General features: G+C 43.4%; 1 protein-coding gene across 3 annotated transcripts in view; it reads left to right on the forward strand.

Moving 5' to 3' along the window:
• Window positions 1-20,175, forward strand: part of ADIPOR2 (adiponectin receptor 2) — a 54,345-nt gene that overhangs the window by 20,358 nt on the left and 13,812 nt on the right. For all 3 annotated transcript variants that reach the window (XM_053255034.1, XM_053255033.1, XM_053255035.1), the window contains exon 2: window positions 6,171-6,410. In XM_053255034.1, coding sequence (XP_053111009.1) covers window positions 6,240-6,410 — 171 coding nt within the window. In that variant the 5' untranslated portion in view covers window positions 6,171-6,239. The remainder of the gene's footprint in view (window positions 1-6,170; window positions 6,411-20,175) is intronic.

The raw sequence follows: 20,175 nt of genomic DNA on the forward strand, positions 1-20,175 counted from the left end.
CAATGATATATTTATAATTGGATTGGATATTCATGCTTATTATAAAAGAACTTTTATGTGAAATAATGACATCAACTTTTTAAAAAGGTAATTAATGATTTTTAATCATGAAAGGTTAACTGAACAGGGTTTTTTTTTGCTTTTATCCTGGAATACCTGGGCCAGCCTACAGTTACAAAATGTTCTTTAAAATGCGTTTTTAAAAAAAACAAAAAAACCTAACATTTGCCACTGTGTTTCTGTTTGGAGATGCCTGCAGCTATAGCAGGTGGTCAGTCAGAGAACCTTGGCTATGCTTCTAGGTTTGCCCCTGGCCGCTGCAGGGTTAGGAGGCAAGCAGCATGCTCTTCTGCCTTTGCGAACAAATGACATGATAATTGAATAGGGGAAGATTAAGTTGCCATTCTTGGCTTCATGGAACATGTGGCCAAAATAGGTGGTCAAATGACCAGTATGCCAACACTAAAAAAACAAAAAACCTTGACACTCCCTTTTAGTTCATGATTTGGGCTGTTCTGGTTTTAACTTTTGCATTCTCCTTATCCAGTCAGAAATACAGCCACTGTCCAAACAGGCATATAGTAAATTGACTGAGTGTTCTGTAGAGCGCCTAGTCTTTTAGATGCTTAACATGTAATAAATTAAAGTGGACTTGCAGCATGCGCACTCCAGCCTTTTTGTTTTGAGACCGAGGATGATTTTTGCAGATTAGGGTTCATATAAATTATCAGTTTTGTGTTAAACCAAAATCTTAACTTAAGAATGTTCCTAAACGTACCCAGTTTGCAATTCATTAGGTCAGAATTCGTTCCAAAACTGGTTCACTTGTCTACATCATGAATACAAAATGATAAAATAATGCAATATGCTTGAAATCTAGGTGTGTTTGTATAGAATTACATATTAGCTGTCCATTGTGTGTGGGAAGCCACCTAATTGCGCAGCAGGGAAGAAACCTGCCTAGAGAGCAGGAGGCTGTTAGTTCGAATCTCTGCTGGTGTGTTTCCCAGAATATGGGAACCTCCTATATCAGGAAGCAGTGATATAGGAAGGTGCTGAAAGGCATCGTCTCATACTGTGCGGGAGATGGCAATGGTAAACCCCTCCTGTACTCTACCAAGAAAACCACATGGTTCTGTGGTCACCAGGAGCTGACAGTGTCTCGACGGCACAACCTTTCCTTTCCCCCACTGTATGTGGGAGGGAGGGTGAACAGGGCAGCATACAGGAGACAATGGCAAACCTACATTTTTTTCTCAGCTAAACCTCTCAAAGCTGTAGTCTCCTTGGATAGAGTTCTTGAAGAAAAGCAGGATCTAAAATTAAAATTAAAATGCGGGACAGCTGTGTAGTGTATTTCCCCCCAAATAGTTTGGAAAACAGTAGTTCTGCTTGCCGGTTTGAATCCCCGCTGGTACTATATCGGGCAGCAACGATATAGGAAGATGCTGAAAGGCATCTGATACTGCACGGGAGGAGGCAATGGTAAACCCTCCTGTATCCTTCCAAGAAAACCACCACAGGGCTCTGTGGACACCAGGAGTTGAAATCGATTTGACGGCACACTTTACCTTTTAGTCCTGCTTTTCTACTTTAGAATGTACGTGGATGCTTACAACTGACCCATAATTTTGTCGCTTCATTTTGGCTGAACTTAAAAGCCCCTGAAATGAAACTCTCCAACAGGGATAGCTAGTTTGCTGGGTCATTTTTGTCCTAGTTTTCAAAGATGTCTTGGAAACCATATTGTAGGCAGCCTCTCTGTGATGAATACAATTGTGGAGTTTTGACCACTCCTGGAGTTCCTTTATATTGCTTCCAAATGCACACTGTCTGTCTAGGCAGCGGCTATTGAAATGCTTGGGTATCTGACAGTCTTGCAGGCAACACAAAGCAGCTGTTGGGGACATGATTCCCTCTGCTGGAGGCTTAGTGTTGCAGAGGTCTCTTTGTTAGCAAAGTGGTAACTTTCTTATTCCCCACTGATGATAAAAGATGCATACGCATGTTCTCGTGTCGGCTACATTGACGATTACGCCAAAGGACTGCTAAATATATGGGGTTTCCTTCTCCAAAAAGAGAGACCCTGAAACTTCCTGGTTTTAGTCCTGCTAGGTGTGATTTCCCCAAGAGTTTGGTCTCTTAAACACATAATGAGGCTATTCTCACATGCAGACCAACCTAGGCTAGGTAAGCCCAGCCTGGGTTGGTCTGTGTGTGAGAACCGCCGGGATCAGGCCCGATCCTGGGGGGCAGTGCTACCTAGCCTGGCTTTTTAGCTCAGTTTTAAACCGGGATTAAGAGAGTGAGGGTTTCCTTAACCCAGGCTCTGGGATCGTGTAACCATGCGTGTTGCTTGCAGCCCGCATGGTCACAGAGATGGGAGACTAGCATGGCCATTTCCTAGGGGAATCCCTCCCCCCCCCCATGCACTTTGCTCGTTACACAGGATGTGTCTTTCTGGCTCCTGGAGATCAGGTCATGTAGGAACGTGGTCAGCACTCCCAGCAGGGTTCATTTGCTTGTCTGTGGGGGGAGGTAAGGACTGCGCAACCTTCCGCCTGTCCGGTCATGTGAATAGCTCAAATGGCTAACTGTCTTGGTGAATGGCACACTTCTCTAAAAGCTCAAACTGTTGTGTGTAAACTTTTCCTTTGTCCTACTGTTGGAGCATTTGAATATATACAAAAGGACCTCGTTAATCATGAGTGCAACACTCACGGTTTCATGTATCTATGGTCGGGTAATTAGCACCTGACTTTGGTATATGTGTAAAAATGATAACCGGCGGGGTGTGTGTGTTTGTGTTGAACCCGGATATCCGTGGGTCGGGATATCCGTGGGTCGGGGGTGGCCAGAAATGAGGTCATTTCTGGCCACCGTTTTGTGTTTGAGAGCCATTTTATGGCTCATTTAGTTGAAAAAAACAGGGCAAAAATCATGACTTTGGGCTGCTTTTCAGTCCCCTGGACCACTCTGCTACATGGTAGGGCACTTTGGGGGGTGATTGGGGGAGGGAACGGGCAAAAATTGTGATTTTCATCCATTTTGAGCAGTCCGGGAACCTTACTTCTCAATTTCCTGATATCTAATGCCCCGTTATTCACAGATTCACTGTCTGCGGGGCGCCCCACAGAATGGGCCCCCACGCAAATAACGAGGTTCTAACTTTGTGTTTGGTATTGTCAGTAACACTTCAATCAAAATCGCTGGATGACCTCACCCAGTGGATTCAGCTAGAAAAGAATGGGGGAGAAGATGCATTGTTTGTTCGATTTCTATACTGCCCTTCCAAAAATGGCTCAGGGTAGTTTACACAGAGAAATAATAAATAAATAAGATGGATACCTGTTATACCCTTTAAGCCAAAGATCATGGCATGAAACATTATCTCCTCCTGAATGTTATCTTCCTAGGAAAAACTTTGGAAAAACCTTTTGCCCTTAGTACATGAAAACACCACCATGAAGCAGGAGTTTGGACTCTTGTTATCAGATAGCAAAACCAATAAAAATACAGAATGCACTGTGCCTTCCTCCTAATGAGCTAGGGATTTGGCAATTATGAGTTAAGGAATTTTAAAAAGTTTATGGTGTGTTCAATTAAAACCCCCTCCAAATTTCTGGTTATAAAACTTGACAGTTTATCTTCTGACTCTGACTTCACCAATGGAGAAAGAGGAAAGAAAATAGTTTGTTGCCTGCAAAATTTCCCAACTGCTACTAAGTAAAGTGCTATGAAACGGTAATCTCCTGGCCAGTAACAACTCACAAGAAGGCATCTTGTAGCGGGGAATGGGTCGGTGTTTCATCCCATCAACCCCAAAGTGGACTGCTAGCAAGCTTTGCAGCAACAGCCACCAATCCTTCCAGATACCTCTTGCTCTTAGTTGGCAACTTAGAAGGGACAGGCTGTGGTGCCCTGGTATCATCTCCAGTTGCTGACCTTTAAACTAATCATAGTGTTCATGTTGTATAGAATGCTTTTTTTAATGACTTGGCTTTTGTCTTCTGCTTATTTCATTGCTACTTCTTGCATACTGAAGTATAGCAGACTCCACAGTGGAGATGGATTAGATAAGTATCTTCCAAGAGTGATGCAATAAAGTCAGTGTGTTGAACCCATAATGGCAAGCTACAGTAGTCAGCTTTAAAACATCACTAGGCTCTCTGTTCCCTGGGTGTATTCTAGAATGCAGTTGGTCAAGCTGATTTTTTGGTAGTATTAAGGCTAGTCATTCCTTGATAAGATAAAGTATACAGTACTGAATTGACCTTTTTTAGGACAGTGTGGTGCATTCCTGATGTCTAGTGATTGTGAATAGGTGGGGTTTTTAATTGTATCCTAGTGCTTTGTTGATCACTAGCAAAGGCTCCACTATGATCTATATGCTCATGAAAAGGAGTTAGATGTTCCAAGATATATATTTGAGGGGGAATGGAAAAAATATGATCAGTTTTAAGTTGGGGGCACAAGCCAATTAATCATGTATATTTTAGTATTTTGTCTGTGTTTTGAGGAAAATACAAGAAATTGTCTCTTAAAAAATTTACAGCTTTTTACAGTTCTCATGTTATCTTCAACATTTTCTTGTTTTAAAGCGCTAACACACCAGAACCAAAGTAGCCTTAGAAAAACAGGTGTCTCGTTGGCTCTTGGCTCCATTGAGTTTGTACCCTGCCCTGATTGATCATCTAAAACTGCTTAGTATTTATGAATTAAAGTTTTAATCCTAGATGTAAGGTGCTAATATTAACTCTGTTGTGTTCCTTGGGGCACACAACAGAATTCGGGGGCAGTAAGTGCTTTTAAAAAAATATAATATGACAGATGACCAAGGGGCAAGACAAGGTGTGCAGTGAACGTTGAAGTATTTAGTGAGCAGTTCATGTTCACAGGACCAGGTTCGCAGCTTGGGAGTACTTCTGGATTCACACCTCTCCCTGGTTTCTCAGGTTGAGGCGGTGGCCAGGGGTGCTTTCTATCAGCTCTGGCTGATACGCCAGCTGCCCCCATTTCTCGAGATCAATGAACTCAAAACAGTGGTACATCTGTTGGTAACCTCCAGACTTGACTTCTGTAATGCACTCTACATGGGGCTGCCTTTGTACATAGTCAGGAAACTTCAGTTGGTTCAGAATGCGGCAGCCAGGCTGGTCTCTGTGTCATCTCGGAGAGACCACATCACTCCTTTGCTGATAGAGCTACATTGGCTGCCTATAGGCTTCCAGGCAAAATACAAAGTGCTAATTATAACTTATAAAGCCCTAAATGGCTTAGGCCCTGGGTATTTGAGAGAACGTCTTCTTCATTATAAGCCCCACCGTCCATTGCAGTCGTTTGTGGAGGTCCGTCTCCAGTTGCCGCCAGTTCCTCTGGTGGCCACATGGAGACGGGCCTTCTTGGTTGCTGCCCTGGTACTACGGAATGTGCTCCCTATTGAGATACGATCCTCCCCATCTCTGACAATTTTTTAAAAAAATTTTAAAACCCATCTTTTTACTCAGGCCTTTTCAGCTTCTTGATAATGTATAGGTTAATTCTGTGATTTTTTAAATTGTTAGTTTTTAAATTGCTTTTATGTGTCTTTTATGTGGGTTTTTAACTGTTTTATCATTGTGAACCGCCCAGAGACACGAGTGGGGCAGTATACAAGTGTAATTAAAAAAAAAAGCTCAACTGGGATAGAAATTCACCTTGATTGTAGCCTTATGGAAATGCCTTGCAATCCAGCATCCTGATTTTCATAGTGGCTCACCAGATGCCTCTGGGAAGCCCACAAGTAGGAGATGAAGGCATGCTCTCTCTTGCTGTTGCTACCCTGCAACTGGTATTTAGAGTTGTTTTACCTCTGAACCTAGAGGTACCCTATAGCCATCAAGGCTAGTAAACATTGATAGATCTGTGCTTCATGAATTTGTCTGAGCCCCTCTTAAAGCTATGTACGTTGGTGGTCATCCCCACATCCTGACACAAAGAATTCCATAGATTAGTTATGCGCTGTATAAAAAAGGACTTCCTGTTGTTGATCCTAAACTTCTTGTCAATCAGTTGCATAACTCTAGTGTTGTAAGAGCCTTCAGTGTCGTTCAGAGGGGGAAAAAGCTGTTTGGAGAAGTGTATGTAATCATGGCCAGTGTTGTAGCATTGACCTTGTTTGCCTCTTTCAGAACCAGCCTGCCTGACACCACCTCTTGGCTTGAGGAAACAGAACCTTTCTGAGGAAGACCCCTGGTCTCATGAACGAATCAACGGATCTCGAGAACGCCAGCACTCTGGAGCCAGTCCTCCGGCTCAGGAAGGGACACGTGCCCGATACTGCTGGGCAGGAAAACCATGACAGTGACCAATCCACTGAGGAGGGGTCCCTCTTAGTGGAGTCACCAACTAGTTCATCTGAAAATGAAAAGGTAAATAATCACCACTCTGAAGTTTTAGCCAGTGACTTACATAAAAATATGCAAATTAAGTATTGGGATGAGTTAACAATTCCAGGTTTGAACACTTGAGCATTTCTTGTATCTGGCTTGTGCTCAGGCCTTGACAAATTTTATTTGGTTTTAGGAGCCAGACAGTGGACATTTGGCAAAATTTTCAGACTTAGTGATGGACATTGTGAGGGTATATGGACTTCTCTTTATTCCCTTTACAAGAAATATACTTAGAACAGAAACAAGGCTACCTGGGACAAATAATTTTTTATTAAATAATCCAACCTCCTAATATCCTAGTCTAGGTACTACAATTAAATTTCTAGGTGCTATGGCTCCCCTGGCATCTAGGATTCCTCAGGTCCTGAGCTCTATGTGGAGGTTCCCAGAGAGGCTTTCTCTAAGATCTTTCCGTTTGACAACTTGGTACCAAGCTAATAGGCTCCCAATGGCTTAGTTGTTGTTAGTTGGTTATTTATCTTTTCAGTTTGTATCCTGCTTTCCAGCCTACAGTCAGGTAATGTCTTTGAGTTTTCGCTTTTAATTACATTGTGTTAAAACACCATTAACTTATATTTTAATACATTTTGAAAGCAAGAGGTTGTGTTAATGATGAACCCAGCAGTTTATAGCCCTAAAGTTTGCTGTCTTGTTTGTGGAATTGATCTGGAGGGAATTTCCAAAATGGACCACCACCAAAAAATACCAGATTCCAAACTTCCACAGCTAGGGATGTGCACAGAACCGCAGAGGTGTGGTTCGAAGCTGCGGAGGGTGCACTTAACCCTCCTGCTGCTTTTCCCCTGCTGGCGCCCCATTTTTGCAAAGTCCATGGGGTGGACCTCCTTGCTGCCCCTTACCCCATTCTTGGCCAGAAGTATGCACATGCACCCGGCACATCCGGCCACTAACGGGGGAAGGGGCAGCAGGGAGGTAAGCTGCTGCCCCATGGACTTTGCAAAAACCTGATCGCTGGGGGGGAGTGGGGGGAGGGGTAAGTGCACCCTCCTCTGCCCTTAAAGAGGCACCCCCGCTGGCTTCAAACTTTGAGCCGGCGCCACGTTCGAAACAGTTTGGAGGCCTTTAGAATGGCCTTCAAACCCGTTCGTGCACATCCCTACCCACAGCAGGGTGTTATCTCAGTTAATGGGATTGGGAAGGAGATGAGCTAATGTGGAGGAAAATGCGCTCGCAAATATCCGGACTTCTGAGGGTTTTTAGAAGTTAAAAACTAACTCCTTGAATTCATCTCAGATGCTTGCTGGTGACCTGTAGAATTCTTGCAGGGCTGACATGTTGTGTGCTCTGCAGGAAGCCCCTAACAAGTCACATGCTGCATCCTGGAGCAGCTGAAGTTTTTGAACAGTCTTCAAGGACAGCCCTCCATAAAGCATGTTCACAAAGGTTAAACTGAAGTTGCAGGGCATCATGGTTTTTCACAATGAGGGCCACAGGTTGTATGCAACCAATCTGGTAAAAAGTGCTCTGTCCACAGGCCCCACCTGTGAATTGAAGAGCATGTGGCTTGACCTCCAGATGTTTGTACAGAAACAGAATGACACCACTTCTTATTCCAACCACACCACTATTAATTGCAGAAATCAACAACCCCATTCACTTCCTCTTTCTAAATGAAGACCATGTGCTTAGTGTTGGAGAAAGTGGGATAGGAACATTAGGCCACGACAGACAGACTCTTCATATATCACTTCTCTTCTGAGTAGAGTAGAAGACAAATGTCTGTTTTACCTTGAGACAGGAATGTTTAGCAGTATAATATAAATTTCATGCTACGCTGATGTTTGGCTGCCAGCATCATGGTAACTGTAAGAAGCTTATTACATGTAATTGGCTTCTAGCCATTATAGGATCTCTTCTGCCCTATCCCCCTCCCTGCCACAGAAGAGAAGACATGTTGGTACACTCTTGATGAAGTTTTAAAACATCATCATCATTATCTCTGACTACTTGTATGTTTGAAGAATAGCAGTTAAGACTTCGCATAACACATTGGCATAAATATGTTATATGTAAATGCATGGTGCTGCCTAAAAACTTTATGCTGCATGGGGATAACAAGCTACTGTTTCTCCTTCAGCCAAATGTCTAATGTAGGGTTCATTTAAAGCCTGTTGTACCAATTGCTAGGAATGAATACATCACCTTCTGGCTAACGTGCTATTTTTAAAAGCGAACTCTATTTGGATAGGTGAGGAGTGCAAGCACGCTCTGGCTGCCTGTAGAATGTGCACACTGAGTTGAGTGAGCTGTACACAAGTTACGAAACATTTGTGTGCTTCCTAAAATAGGGCTAACCCAACTGTAGTAAAGGTTTAACCTGGTGGGGTGTGATAGATGGGAGGCTGTAGATAGAACTTGACCCCTGTAAAGCTGCTTCTGCTACTACCACCTTGTAAGCTAAGCTGAAAACTAGCCTGTAAATGGGCAGCATCCAGGCTGCGAATACGACAAATATTTCTATACCGTTTCCCTCCCAAAAGTTCCCAAAGCAAACTTTGATATAGGTATAAATACTTTGATATAGGTATAAATAAAATGACTCCCTGTCCCTAAAGGTCTCAGTCTAAAAAAGAAACATAAGACAGACACCAGCAACAGCCACTGGAGGGATGCTGTGCTGGGGATGGATTGGGCCAGTTGCTCTCATAGGAACATAGGAAGTTGGTCTATCTAGCTCAGTATTGTCTTCACAGACTGGCAGCGGCTTCTCCAAGGTTGCAGGCAGGAATCTCTCTCAGCCCTATCTTGCAGAAGCCAGGGAGGGAGCTTGAAACCTTCTGCTCTTCCCAGAGCGGCTTCATCCCCTGAGGGGAATGTCTTACAGTGCTCACACATCAAGTCTCCCATTCATATGCAACCAGGGTGGATCCTGCTTAGCTTAAGGGGACAAGTCATGCTTGCTACCACAAGACCAGCTCTCCTCTCCTCTGCTAAATAAAGAGAATCACCACTTTAAAAAGGTGCCTCTTTTGTTCAGTTAGCAGGGGGTAACTAGTCTAAGCACCATTAAAACACTGAAATAAGTTGGGCATGACTCGTTGATTTCAGTGGGACTTGATCATGACTAACTTGGTCCGGATGATGCCCAGTGTGTACTAGCTGCTCATGTCTTGCAAAGCGGGAGCGTGGGCATCTGTTCTTCAGTAGATTTATCTCTGCTTTAATACAGCTCTTTCCCCACTCTCAGCTCTGGACTTTGGGATGGAGTAGGATATAAATCTGTAAAAGAAATTTATTAATTTTTTTTTTCACATTTATGTCCACCTTTTCCTCCGAGGAGCTCAGAATGGTGTACATGGTTATGTTTATCCTCACAACAACCCTGTAAGGTAGGTTAGGCTGAGAGATACAGAACTGGCCCAAAGTCACCCAGTGAGTTTCATGGTTGAATGGGGATTCGAACTTGGGTCTTCCTGGTCCTAGTCCAACACTCTAACCACTTTGCTATGCTGGCTCTCATCATACAATCTCAAATCATGCAAATGCTTAACAAATCCCCCTCAAGGCCATCCTTGGGAGGAGAGTGGCAAAGGCCTAGCAACTGGCATTGCTGTTGACATTGCAACTTCACAGCCTCCTACCCATCAGTCGCCTTAGTATGGATATAGGCTTCAGAGTGAGTGTGTGTGTGTGAGCACACACAAGCCCATGCCCATATGGGTAGGGGCAGAGATGTGGGTTTTCTGGAAACCATCTGAAATTTCCAGTGCATTTCCCCCTCTTTTGCATAACTTCTCTCACTTCTGCTATGCTAATGTTTCTGATGCCCTAAATAGATTGTGATCTGATTTGTCATATTTGACCTATATTTAGTAAATGAGCAAACCACACACCCCAAATATTAACTTCTTACATTGTTTGTATGCTTGTCGTCCCCACCCCCACCCCGCAGCCAAATAGTTAAACTGAAATATTTGGGGGGCAAAATTCAGTAAAGACACTTAATGTGGCTTAAATGTTATGATGAAATGAATTCAAAGCTTTATGTAGAAATATTTTTGTTGGAATACTCAAATCTTTCTCATAAACTTGCTAGGTATAACCACCTGAAAAACATTAGTTACAATTCTGATATGGCCAGTCTTGCCTAATACTGTCTTGACATCCATTCATTGTTACAGATGTTAGAAAACAATGAACTCCTTCCACAGGAGGGGGGGAAGTATGGGGAAATTTTCTGTTTTGGAAAACATCCCACAGGTAATCTTCAACCTCATATTTCTGGGTGGGAGAGGGAGAATAAAGGGATGTCTTCCAATGTATATTAATGTAAAGCTCACTATATCTCTTGAGGACAGCAGCCTCTTCTAGAAGCTTCAAAACCCATTTTGGGGTTTTAAACAAATTTGTAGCTTGGAGGAGCTGGAAAGATGATGGAGCTTTTCCATATGGTTGGTGAATGAACTGAGGATAAAGTTTACATTACATGCTCTGTAACTCTCTCTGATAAAGACTGGTGGAAGAGTTGCTGGGAAGATATTCATTATTATTTATTTATTTATTTATTTAACATTTTATATCCCACTCTTCCTCCAAGGAACCCAGAGCGGTGTACTACATACTTAAGTTTCTCCTCACAACAGCCCTGTGAAGTAGGTTAGGCTGAGAGAGGTGACTGGCCCAGAGTCACCCAGCAAGTATCATGGCTGAATGGGGATTTGAACTCGGGTCTCCCTGGTCCTAGTTCAGCACTCTAACCTCTTGCCTTAGAAGCTCCTACATAGACTCCAAATGTGAGATCAAATCAGCTCCATTTGAAAAATCCTGAGGCCTCAAAACTGTGGGAACTGACAGTCTCAAAACAATATTCAAATATAGCCGCAAAGGAAGAAACTCTGGTATGAAGGAGAAGGAATGAGATCTGCAGTGGCAGCCCACATCTGGCGGCATAGATACCTGGAAATGGGTTCTGCCCATTCTTACCAAGCAACTCTAGCTCATGGTTTCTTAATTTTTGGTCCCCAGATGTTGTTGGACTACAACTCCCATCATCCCTAGCCACGACCTTTGTGTGTCTGGAGATGATGAGCATTGTAGTCCAACAACATCTCTGGACCCAAGGTTAAGAAACCCTGCTCTAGCTACAGAAAGAGGAATAAGTGGGTAAAAGTTCAGGAGATGAGTGTTACATTGCTTTGAACTGTTTTTCTGTGGATGAGCTAAAGCATCAAAGCATTAGTACTGCTTTGTGGGAATTTTTAAGACGAAGCCGTGTGTGTTAACAGTATTGTGACATTGCTACACCTTGTTTCCTGCTGAAATAAGGGGATGGGATAGTGCTCATCAGAAACTTGCACTTAGCTTTGGTAGATGTTTACTTTCATTAATGTGCAGGTGCTTACAAAACCCTGTAGAATAGGAAGTGTCTGTCTATGTTCTTGCCACTCAGTGCTGTGGTGACAGTGTTTGCATTTGCCACAGCCTGCATTTCAGTCTCCTTTTTAAGGAGAAATAACTGGGTACGTTTGGAGTTCTGAGCATGGCTTACTTAGAAGTAAGTTCTGAAATCAGTAAATCATATTTAGGACTAAGGGATGCTTTCCAAATTTACCATTTCCTTATCTAGAGATAATCATAGCCACCTAATGTGCAGTGGGGAAACAAGCTGGAGGTTGCCGGTTCGAATCCCCGCTGGTATGTTTCCCAGACTATGGGAGCCCCTTATATTGGGCAGCAGTGATACAGGAAGATGCTGAAAGGTGTAATCTCATATTGCGTGGGAGGAGGCAATGGTAAACTCCTCCTGGATTCTTTCAAAAGAAAGCCACAGAGCTCTGGGCATCAGGAGTCGACACCGATTCGATATCACACTTGCCACCTTCTGTGCATTTCCCCCTATAAAGGTAAAGAGTTCCTCTTCCACAGTGGATACATAGATCAGAGACCCACTGTTTTTGCATCTCCTCATGGAAGGTAATATATGAAAAGGCTGTGGAATGCTGGATGGTAAATCAGACTTCTGTCTTCAGACCCACCAATGGTAGCTGGATTATTCCTTGTGCAAATTTTTCTCTTCACATGCTCTTGCGACTAGTTATGTTTTTCTTCAGCCATTGTGGCGGTGGCTGCTTTTGCTTTCCACCTTGTGCCGGCCTGTCTGGCCTCCTTCATGGCATTTATCTCCCTCTGCCCTTTTGCTATTTGATTGGTTAGAGTGCCTTTGTTCCCTCTGCTGTTCTTCAGTCACTGATATCTCCTAAAGAAATGCCTCTTTACTGTGGCTTTGTTAAACTGACACAATCAAATGCATGGGACTTTTATCACCTGATGAATGGGCTTTTTATGTACAGCCCTGAAAACCTGCACTTGACTCTCTCTCTTTTTTAACGATAATCCACCAGCGAACAAAAGGCTGTTATCTTCACATTTCTTCCAGCTAGCACAGCCCTCTGCTCTTGATTGATGGTGGGTTTTGTCTCAAAGTTCCTGCATCTGTGGCGCTCTGTGCATTTGCAGTGTGTGGCCTGGAAGCGTGTCTGTGAAATTGCAGATCTGTTGCTCTGAAGCATTTGGTCCTGTGCAGAGAATAATGAATTGCAGCACTTGACTCTTCTGTCAGGGGAAGGGCTCTTCTCTGGCAAAAGCCCAGCTGGAACATTTGTCAAGCAATCCAGCCCTTAGTGACTCCTGAATTCAGCTGTTTGACCTTTTTGGAAAGAGTCAGCCGGTCTGCTAGAAGGTGCAAAATGGTGCTCCTGAGTCAAAGCAGGAAGGAAAAGAGCAGACACGTAATAAGCAATTCTAACTCGGAGCCCAAATGAACAAAGTAGTTAGAATTTATCGCTAAGGAAGGGTATGGAAACCTAGACTCATGTTAAAAGCAATAACCCCTGCTAACTGGGCAAACAGCCACCTTTTTAACGTGGTGGTTCTCTTTATTTAGCAGAGGGAGAGTAACTGGCCCTATCCAGCCCCAGCACAGCATCACTCCAGTGGCTGTTGCTGGTGTCTGTTTTATGTTTATTTTTAGATTGTGAGCCCTTTGGGGACAGGGAGCCATCTTATTTTCTCTCTCTGTAAACCGCTTTGGAAAGTTTTGTTGAAAAGCGGTATATATAAATATTTGTTGTTAAAAGTGCTAGTAGGAAGAAGGGGCTTTACTCACCATATGCCAAGATGCAGGAGGTATTACAGCAGTCCTCAACAGATCTTCTTTGGAACTAGGGGCCAGACTATGGACACGTGACAATTACCAGATTTAGTGGCGAACATTGTAGAGGGGAGGGTAAATGGGCTTCTCCTTCTCTTCTTTACAAGTAGTGTACTTAGAACTACCTGGTACAAAGACTTTATTAAATGACTCTACCTCTGGATAACCTAGTCCAGGCAGCACAGCTAAATTTTTAGGCACCATGGCTTCGCCAAGCCCTCAATTGTGCACAGAAGCCCATGTTGGGCAGGTTCTCAAGATTGCCCCTTGTTAACATTGTTCTTAAATAAATAACCAGCTCAAACAGTTTTCTCTCTCTTCCCAGTCTCTACGATGTGACGTTTGCCACCTTTTTTGTTGCAGTTGGATGTCTTCTCCCCTTCCAGTTCCCATCTTGCATAACGTTTAGTAGCAAATCTGGAAGGGTAAACACTAACAATATTCTTGCAGAAGTGCTTAGGTGTCTTAGTTACTGCCACAGTATAAGGCAAAGGCACATTCAGATATGTCCTTAGATTCTCCCCCCCCCCCCCCATGCTTCTGTCTGTCTGTCTTATTCACTGTGGTAAGGAGCGACTGCTCTTTCTGCAGCCTCAGATGGTTTAAGATAGACTCCAGGATTCTTTCCTGAATGGTTCTCCCCCTTTTAAGCAGCACCTGCAAGGGAACAACATAAACACATTTAATGGTTGTGTCAATAGTTTACTTCTGGAAGAAAGAGGCTGCCATTTTAGGATTTAAGGTGTAAGTAAATTCAGCCGACCAAGATAGGCAGGTTAGTGTTTGGATATTCTCAGTCACTGCTTTTTACCATGCTGCTTGTTTTTATTTAACTTAGAAAATTGTGGGTATTGTTGCTTGTTTATATAGCTTGTACCAACTCCAACTTTCATTTGCTTGAGTTGCTTTGCAAAGCTATGTTGGTATGGTGTTGCAGAGTCTGATCACTTGGCTTGTTAGCTGGTTCTATAAACTTGTTGGGAAGCCTGTTGGATCTTGGAGAAAGTCCAGAAGGGGTTCTTCACTCACTTGTGCCAAGGTTATCCTGCAATGAACGTGTGTTCTCTTGGGTCATACATGCAGTTTGGGGCATAGAGAGAAAATAGTACAGGCCAATAACTCACATGCAGAGTGTCTGAACTGATGCAACTGTCTTGTATCTCTTTCTCTTTAAAACGCTTCATAAGCCTGATGTCGCCTCCACCCCTGATTTTCCTTTTCTGCACATGGAGCGTAGCTTTAGTTAGCAAGTCCAAATGCCAGGCAGCTTGTCTCTTGGGCACAGCTGCTTTTGGAATTAGCATTTGGACAAAGGAAGTGGGGAAGGGCTTTTGAGCGCCTTCTGGGGCAGGTGCAGTGCTTCAGTCTGTGTGCAGTGCCAAAATGACCCAGTCATTCCCTGAATAAGATGTACACACAGCCGCCTCTTGAGTTGGTATTGAACTCTAGCAAACAGGACTGCAGCGGCCCTTCATGTTAATGAAGCAAACTGTGTTTGGCTGACCACACGGAGGAGGAAATTCTTTGTAATGAAGGAGCCCTGAATTCTGAATTCCACTCTCTGGGACACAAATTCCAGAGAGTAGCTGTGTTAGTCTGTTACAGCAAATACAGCAAAGCCTTAGGGCTGTTCATGAAAGCTTGTGTCACAACTCCTTTCCAAGGTGCCACAAGACTTTTTGTTCCCTCAGACACTTGGCATATCTTGATCAAAAGTGTCATTACTAGCACCTTGCTAAACCATATTGCTTCCTTTTCTTCATGAAAAGGATTCCTAATGACTTATGGTTAATTGCATTCATAAAAACAGGTTACTTACCTGTAACTGATGATCCTTGAGTGATCTGGGGTGTTCACACAATTGGGTTTGCACTTGTGCAGTAGCGCCTTCGGCAAGATTCTAAAGCTCCATGGAACTCTCGTGCTCTGCGCCTCGTTCGAGTGTGTCCGTTTGAAAGGGTGGTTGGAGCATTGCTGTCTTCAGGTTTTTTTCTTACTGCTGCCAGAGCAGCATCGGAAGGTTCTTGCTCCATTACTTGAGGTACTTCTTTTCCTCTGTGAGAAGTGAGAAAATGTCTTTATTATTTCGCTCTTTTTACAGAAACAAGCAGAAGGTTGCCAGTTCGAATCCCCCCCCCCGGTACTATATCGGGCAAGAGTAATAAAGGAAGATGCTGGAAGGCATAATCTAATACTGTGCAGGAGGAGGCAATGGTAAACCCCTCCTGTATTCTACCAAAGAAAACCACAGGCCTCTGTGGGCGCCAGGAGTCGAAATTGACTTCACGGCACACTTTACCTTTACCTTACAGAGCAGTTAGCATTCATTCATGACTGATGGAAAGACCTTTAAGAGGTGCAAGAAATGCAAATCTAAACTCCCCAGCTCTGATAGCCACAATTTATGCCTTTTGTGTCTTGGGGAGAAGCACAAGACAAACCGCTGTAAGATTTGTTTGTTCTCAAAACAAATCTGGAAAAAAACCTGGTAACTTTGTTTTAAAAGACACTCTGTACAATTTAGCTTTGCACCCGTCGAAGCCCACAATGTCAACGCTGGGAAAAGCCTCAACATTGACTCCAGTGGCTCCCCCGTTCAGATCGCACCCTAAGGATTCAACAGGGATGACCACTTTAATGCCAACTCACACTACACAGAGTCCTGATGGACACCCTTTGATGAGAAAGAAGCACTCGATATCGACAGTGTTGAAACTGGCCTTGACTACCCCGTGTACCTCAAAAGAGGCAAAGTGGGGAAGGCTAAATCAACCAAGAAGAGGTCGCACAGTGAGTCTGCACAACCAAATCCTAAAAGGGAGAGGTTGCACTCCTCCACCTCAATATAGACACAGTTAACATCAAAGACTAAATTGATCCCGACCTTGACATCAGTGGAACTGTTAGGTTTGGCACTATTGACAGTCATTATCTTCAACACTGAAAGTTGACATCAAAGGTTTCATCACTGAGCATTGTCACGACTTCTAAATCTTCGATATTACCGATGCCCACGATGTCTACAATGTTGACACTGGACACCTTGTCTGCAGACAAATCAGTGCCTGTGGCATCAGAAGGAGCACAACCATACAATATCCTGGCAATACCATCGGTGCCACGGATTACAGTGCATTCCAGTAACTACCCTGGGTCACCAACATATTCAGTCAGAGGGGACAGTGATTATAATGAAGATGTTATTGAGATTCCAAAAACGGCTTCATTGTCACCAGCTCCACAGCAGTCACCAATGGATGAGGATAGACACAGGCTGTACAACTGGAAACCTGACCAACCTTGGAAGAGTCATAGATGCCAACACAGCCCTATGAGACCAACACCAACAGGGGGACCGTGACATCCATAGGAGGATGTACACTCCCTATTCACCAGCACATTCCTTGACATTTGATTGTTTTCCAGGACGGCACAATGGCCAACAAATGCATGTCTTGCAATGCCAAGATGATAAAACTAGAGATGAAGATGTCTTCAGACTAGGCAAGTTAGACATCCACACTGGCATACAGTGACCCACATCATAACCTCTGCTTCAGCAACAACTTCTGTTTGCCAGGCTTCTATGGGCGCACAAATTGAAGTATGGATTACTACAAGATCTTCTGGGGTTGGCTTGTTGGCAGCACCTACAGCTCAAAGGGCGGCCTCAGTATCTGATTTGTCCAGTTCCCCTGTGGAAGATCAGCGGGAGCCAGAACCTACTGAGGAGCAAGATAAGATTACTCGACTAAGTGATGAGTCTGATAACTGTGGGGACTCTGGTTCAGAGTCAGAAGTTGTGAAGCTCCCTCATAGGGAAGCAAACTATTAAAATGTGATTTGAGAAGAACAGTTAACGTGAAGTAAGCTCATCCCTGCTAACTGGGTGAAGAAACCCTTTTAAAAATGGTGATTCTCTTATATTTAGCTGGAGTAGAGCAACTGTCCCTGTTCAATCTAGTATAGCGTCTCTCCATTAGCTTTTGCTGCTGTCTCCCTTGTGTCATTTTAGATAGTGAGCCTCTTTAGGACAAGGAACCACTTTCCCAGTCTTTCCATTTCTTCTGCTATGTAAATTACTTTGGACTCTTCATTGAAAAGCAGTATAGAACATTCTTTAAAATCTTCTCTCTCTCTCTCTCTCTCTCTCTCTCTCTCTCTCTCTCTCTGTCTCAGGCTTTGTATTCTCACGTTTCCCCCTTGGTTGTAGCGCACATTTTTTTCTGTTCATCCTTCTTGCCTTCATTTTGCATTTCTGCTCTTTATGCTGCTGCTTATACCATAACATCTGTGCGCATACACACCAGTCAAGCCAGCCCCCTCTTGCATACTTGCCAGGAAAGCTTTTCTAGGCCCTCAGAACTGCACCATTTCTATATGTGTGACCATTTCCATATTTATGGGTCTTGGCCAGAATGTTATCTTCCCCATCTTTTCTACTTCTGTTCTTCGGTTTCACCCTTTCCACCTTGCTTGGATTCTGAGCTTTCCAGGAAAGGCAGTCTCTGGTGTTGATACTTTGGTCCTGCAGTGGTTGTTGCTATAGGTATGGTGTGCATTAATAGGAGCCAGGGATGTTTTCTCAGGTAAATGGCCCCAGACTCTTCATATAACCAGGATAGTCTTCTCCACCTGATAACTGTCCACAAACGTCTTCTCTCCAGACCTTTTTATTGCATAGATTAAAAGAAAATTACAAACTACAAATAAAGAACAGATATTTCAACGTGCAGACGGCAACTTCAGTATTCCATGTCTCACTGTTTAAAATCCACACTCTTACATCCCAGATGTTCTCCCTAAATCTAATCAGGCACTTGATTAGTTTGTGAGGAAAAGCAGGGGGAATGGAGGGGAAGGTGGAAATTGATGACTCCCAGCTTTGCCTGCTTGACACTAACTCTGACAGATAAAGCGAGGGTGGGATGATATCCCATTAACAACCAGAATGTCATTGCTGTACCTTGTCTCTGCAAACTGAAAGCGTGGTGTTAACCATTCCACTTGACTCCTCATGCACACACAGCCTTGCCTTCATGGAAGGTTTTCCCCCACAAAAGCACAACTGAACTTAATGGTGTGTTTGAAACTTGCTGAATCCAAAAGATGAGTAGCTGAAGGTCGTCGTAGATGATCGTAACTTTGAACACGAATTCTGGAGACAAAAAGACTGTGCCCTGATATTTTTAACTTCAGCTCAGTAATGAACTGCATCCAGATGGCATGGTTGCAGTGGGACATGTTGCCCACTTCACCGCCATTGTGATGAGGCAGCGCAGTCCCCTGAGCAAGAGTGTTCCTGTGTAGCTATTTGGCTGTTGCTCAAAATTATGCTAGCGATCAGTTAGACAGGCAGTTTCCTCCAGAGTCATGTTGCTGCAAGATAAAATATTTAGTGTTGTAGTTTTAGAACCTTTCACTTGGCTTTTCTCCTCCTCTCCACCCTGACCAAGTAGACTATAGTTTATTGCAGTAATGACTTATCTGGAAAGGTCCAAATGTGGCTGAGAGAACATGACCTTGTGGCTATATGTCTCATTGAACCAAATTGTAAGTTTTGTGTTTTTTGTCTTTGTCTGATGCTGCTTACTGTGGGTGGGAGGAGAGAGGAGCATGCTGGATTTTGCTACGAAGTTCAGCTTAGGTTTCTGAAATATTCTTGGAGCAATAATTTAAGCTTCTTAGTGAGTCTTGATTTCTTTATAACCATGTAACAATTTTGTTTAAAAGATCTGAAAATGCACTCTGGGGTAGGGAGAGAGAACGAGAACAGAGATGAAAAACAAACGCCACTAAAAGAAAGTTCCCTGAATTTGTCCTACAGGTTTATTTAGAGCAGTCTAATTTTATCGAGTAGCCCAAGTCAGCAGAGAAGAAATGAAATACTCAACATTTAGATAGGTGGTAGTGGAGTGCATGTCTGTAATCACACACCTCTCTTCCAAACCATGGACTTGGAGGATCACAGAACATGAAATCTGAATGTTGCCTCTGTATACATAAACATGTGTTCATAAATTTATTGTCATATGGTGGTACAGTTCAAACTGGTACTATGAATTCACAGGAAAAATGATTTTTGTTTCTGATTATAATATAGCTGTCCTATAAATGTGCCTTACAACAGTAGGAAAAACTTTGAACACCCTGTAAGAGTAAAAGAAGGACTGTGTCCAGTTCACATTAAATGACTTTAACCAGGGGTTTATGTCTGTTGGAATAAAAATTTGGTCCCTTGAAGAGATCTTGGTGTAGTTGGATCTCTGCCCTTAGCTGCCCTCTAACATATGTGGTGCTTGCTATTAAGCAGAGTAGTGCACATGCAGGATTCTAATCTTGAAGCAGAAAGGATCTTAATGATGAGCTTTGTCAGTGGCTTGAACGAGGCATAACTGACCAAAAATGATGCATTGTTTAGAACAGGGATTCTCAATGTTGGGTCCCCAGATGTTATTGGACTTCAACTCCCATAATCCCCAGCCGCAGTGGCCTTTATTTGGGGATTATGGGAGATGAAGTCCAATAACATCGGAAGACCCAATGCTGAGAATCCCTGGTTTAGAAGGAAGT

This window comes from Hemicordylus capensis, chromosome 5, assembly GCF_027244095.1.
Source record: "Hemicordylus capensis ecotype Gifberg chromosome 5, rHemCap1.1.pri, whole genome shotgun sequence".
Classification (NCBI taxonomy): Eukaryota; Metazoa; Chordata; class Lepidosauria; order Squamata; family Cordylidae; genus Hemicordylus; species Hemicordylus capensis.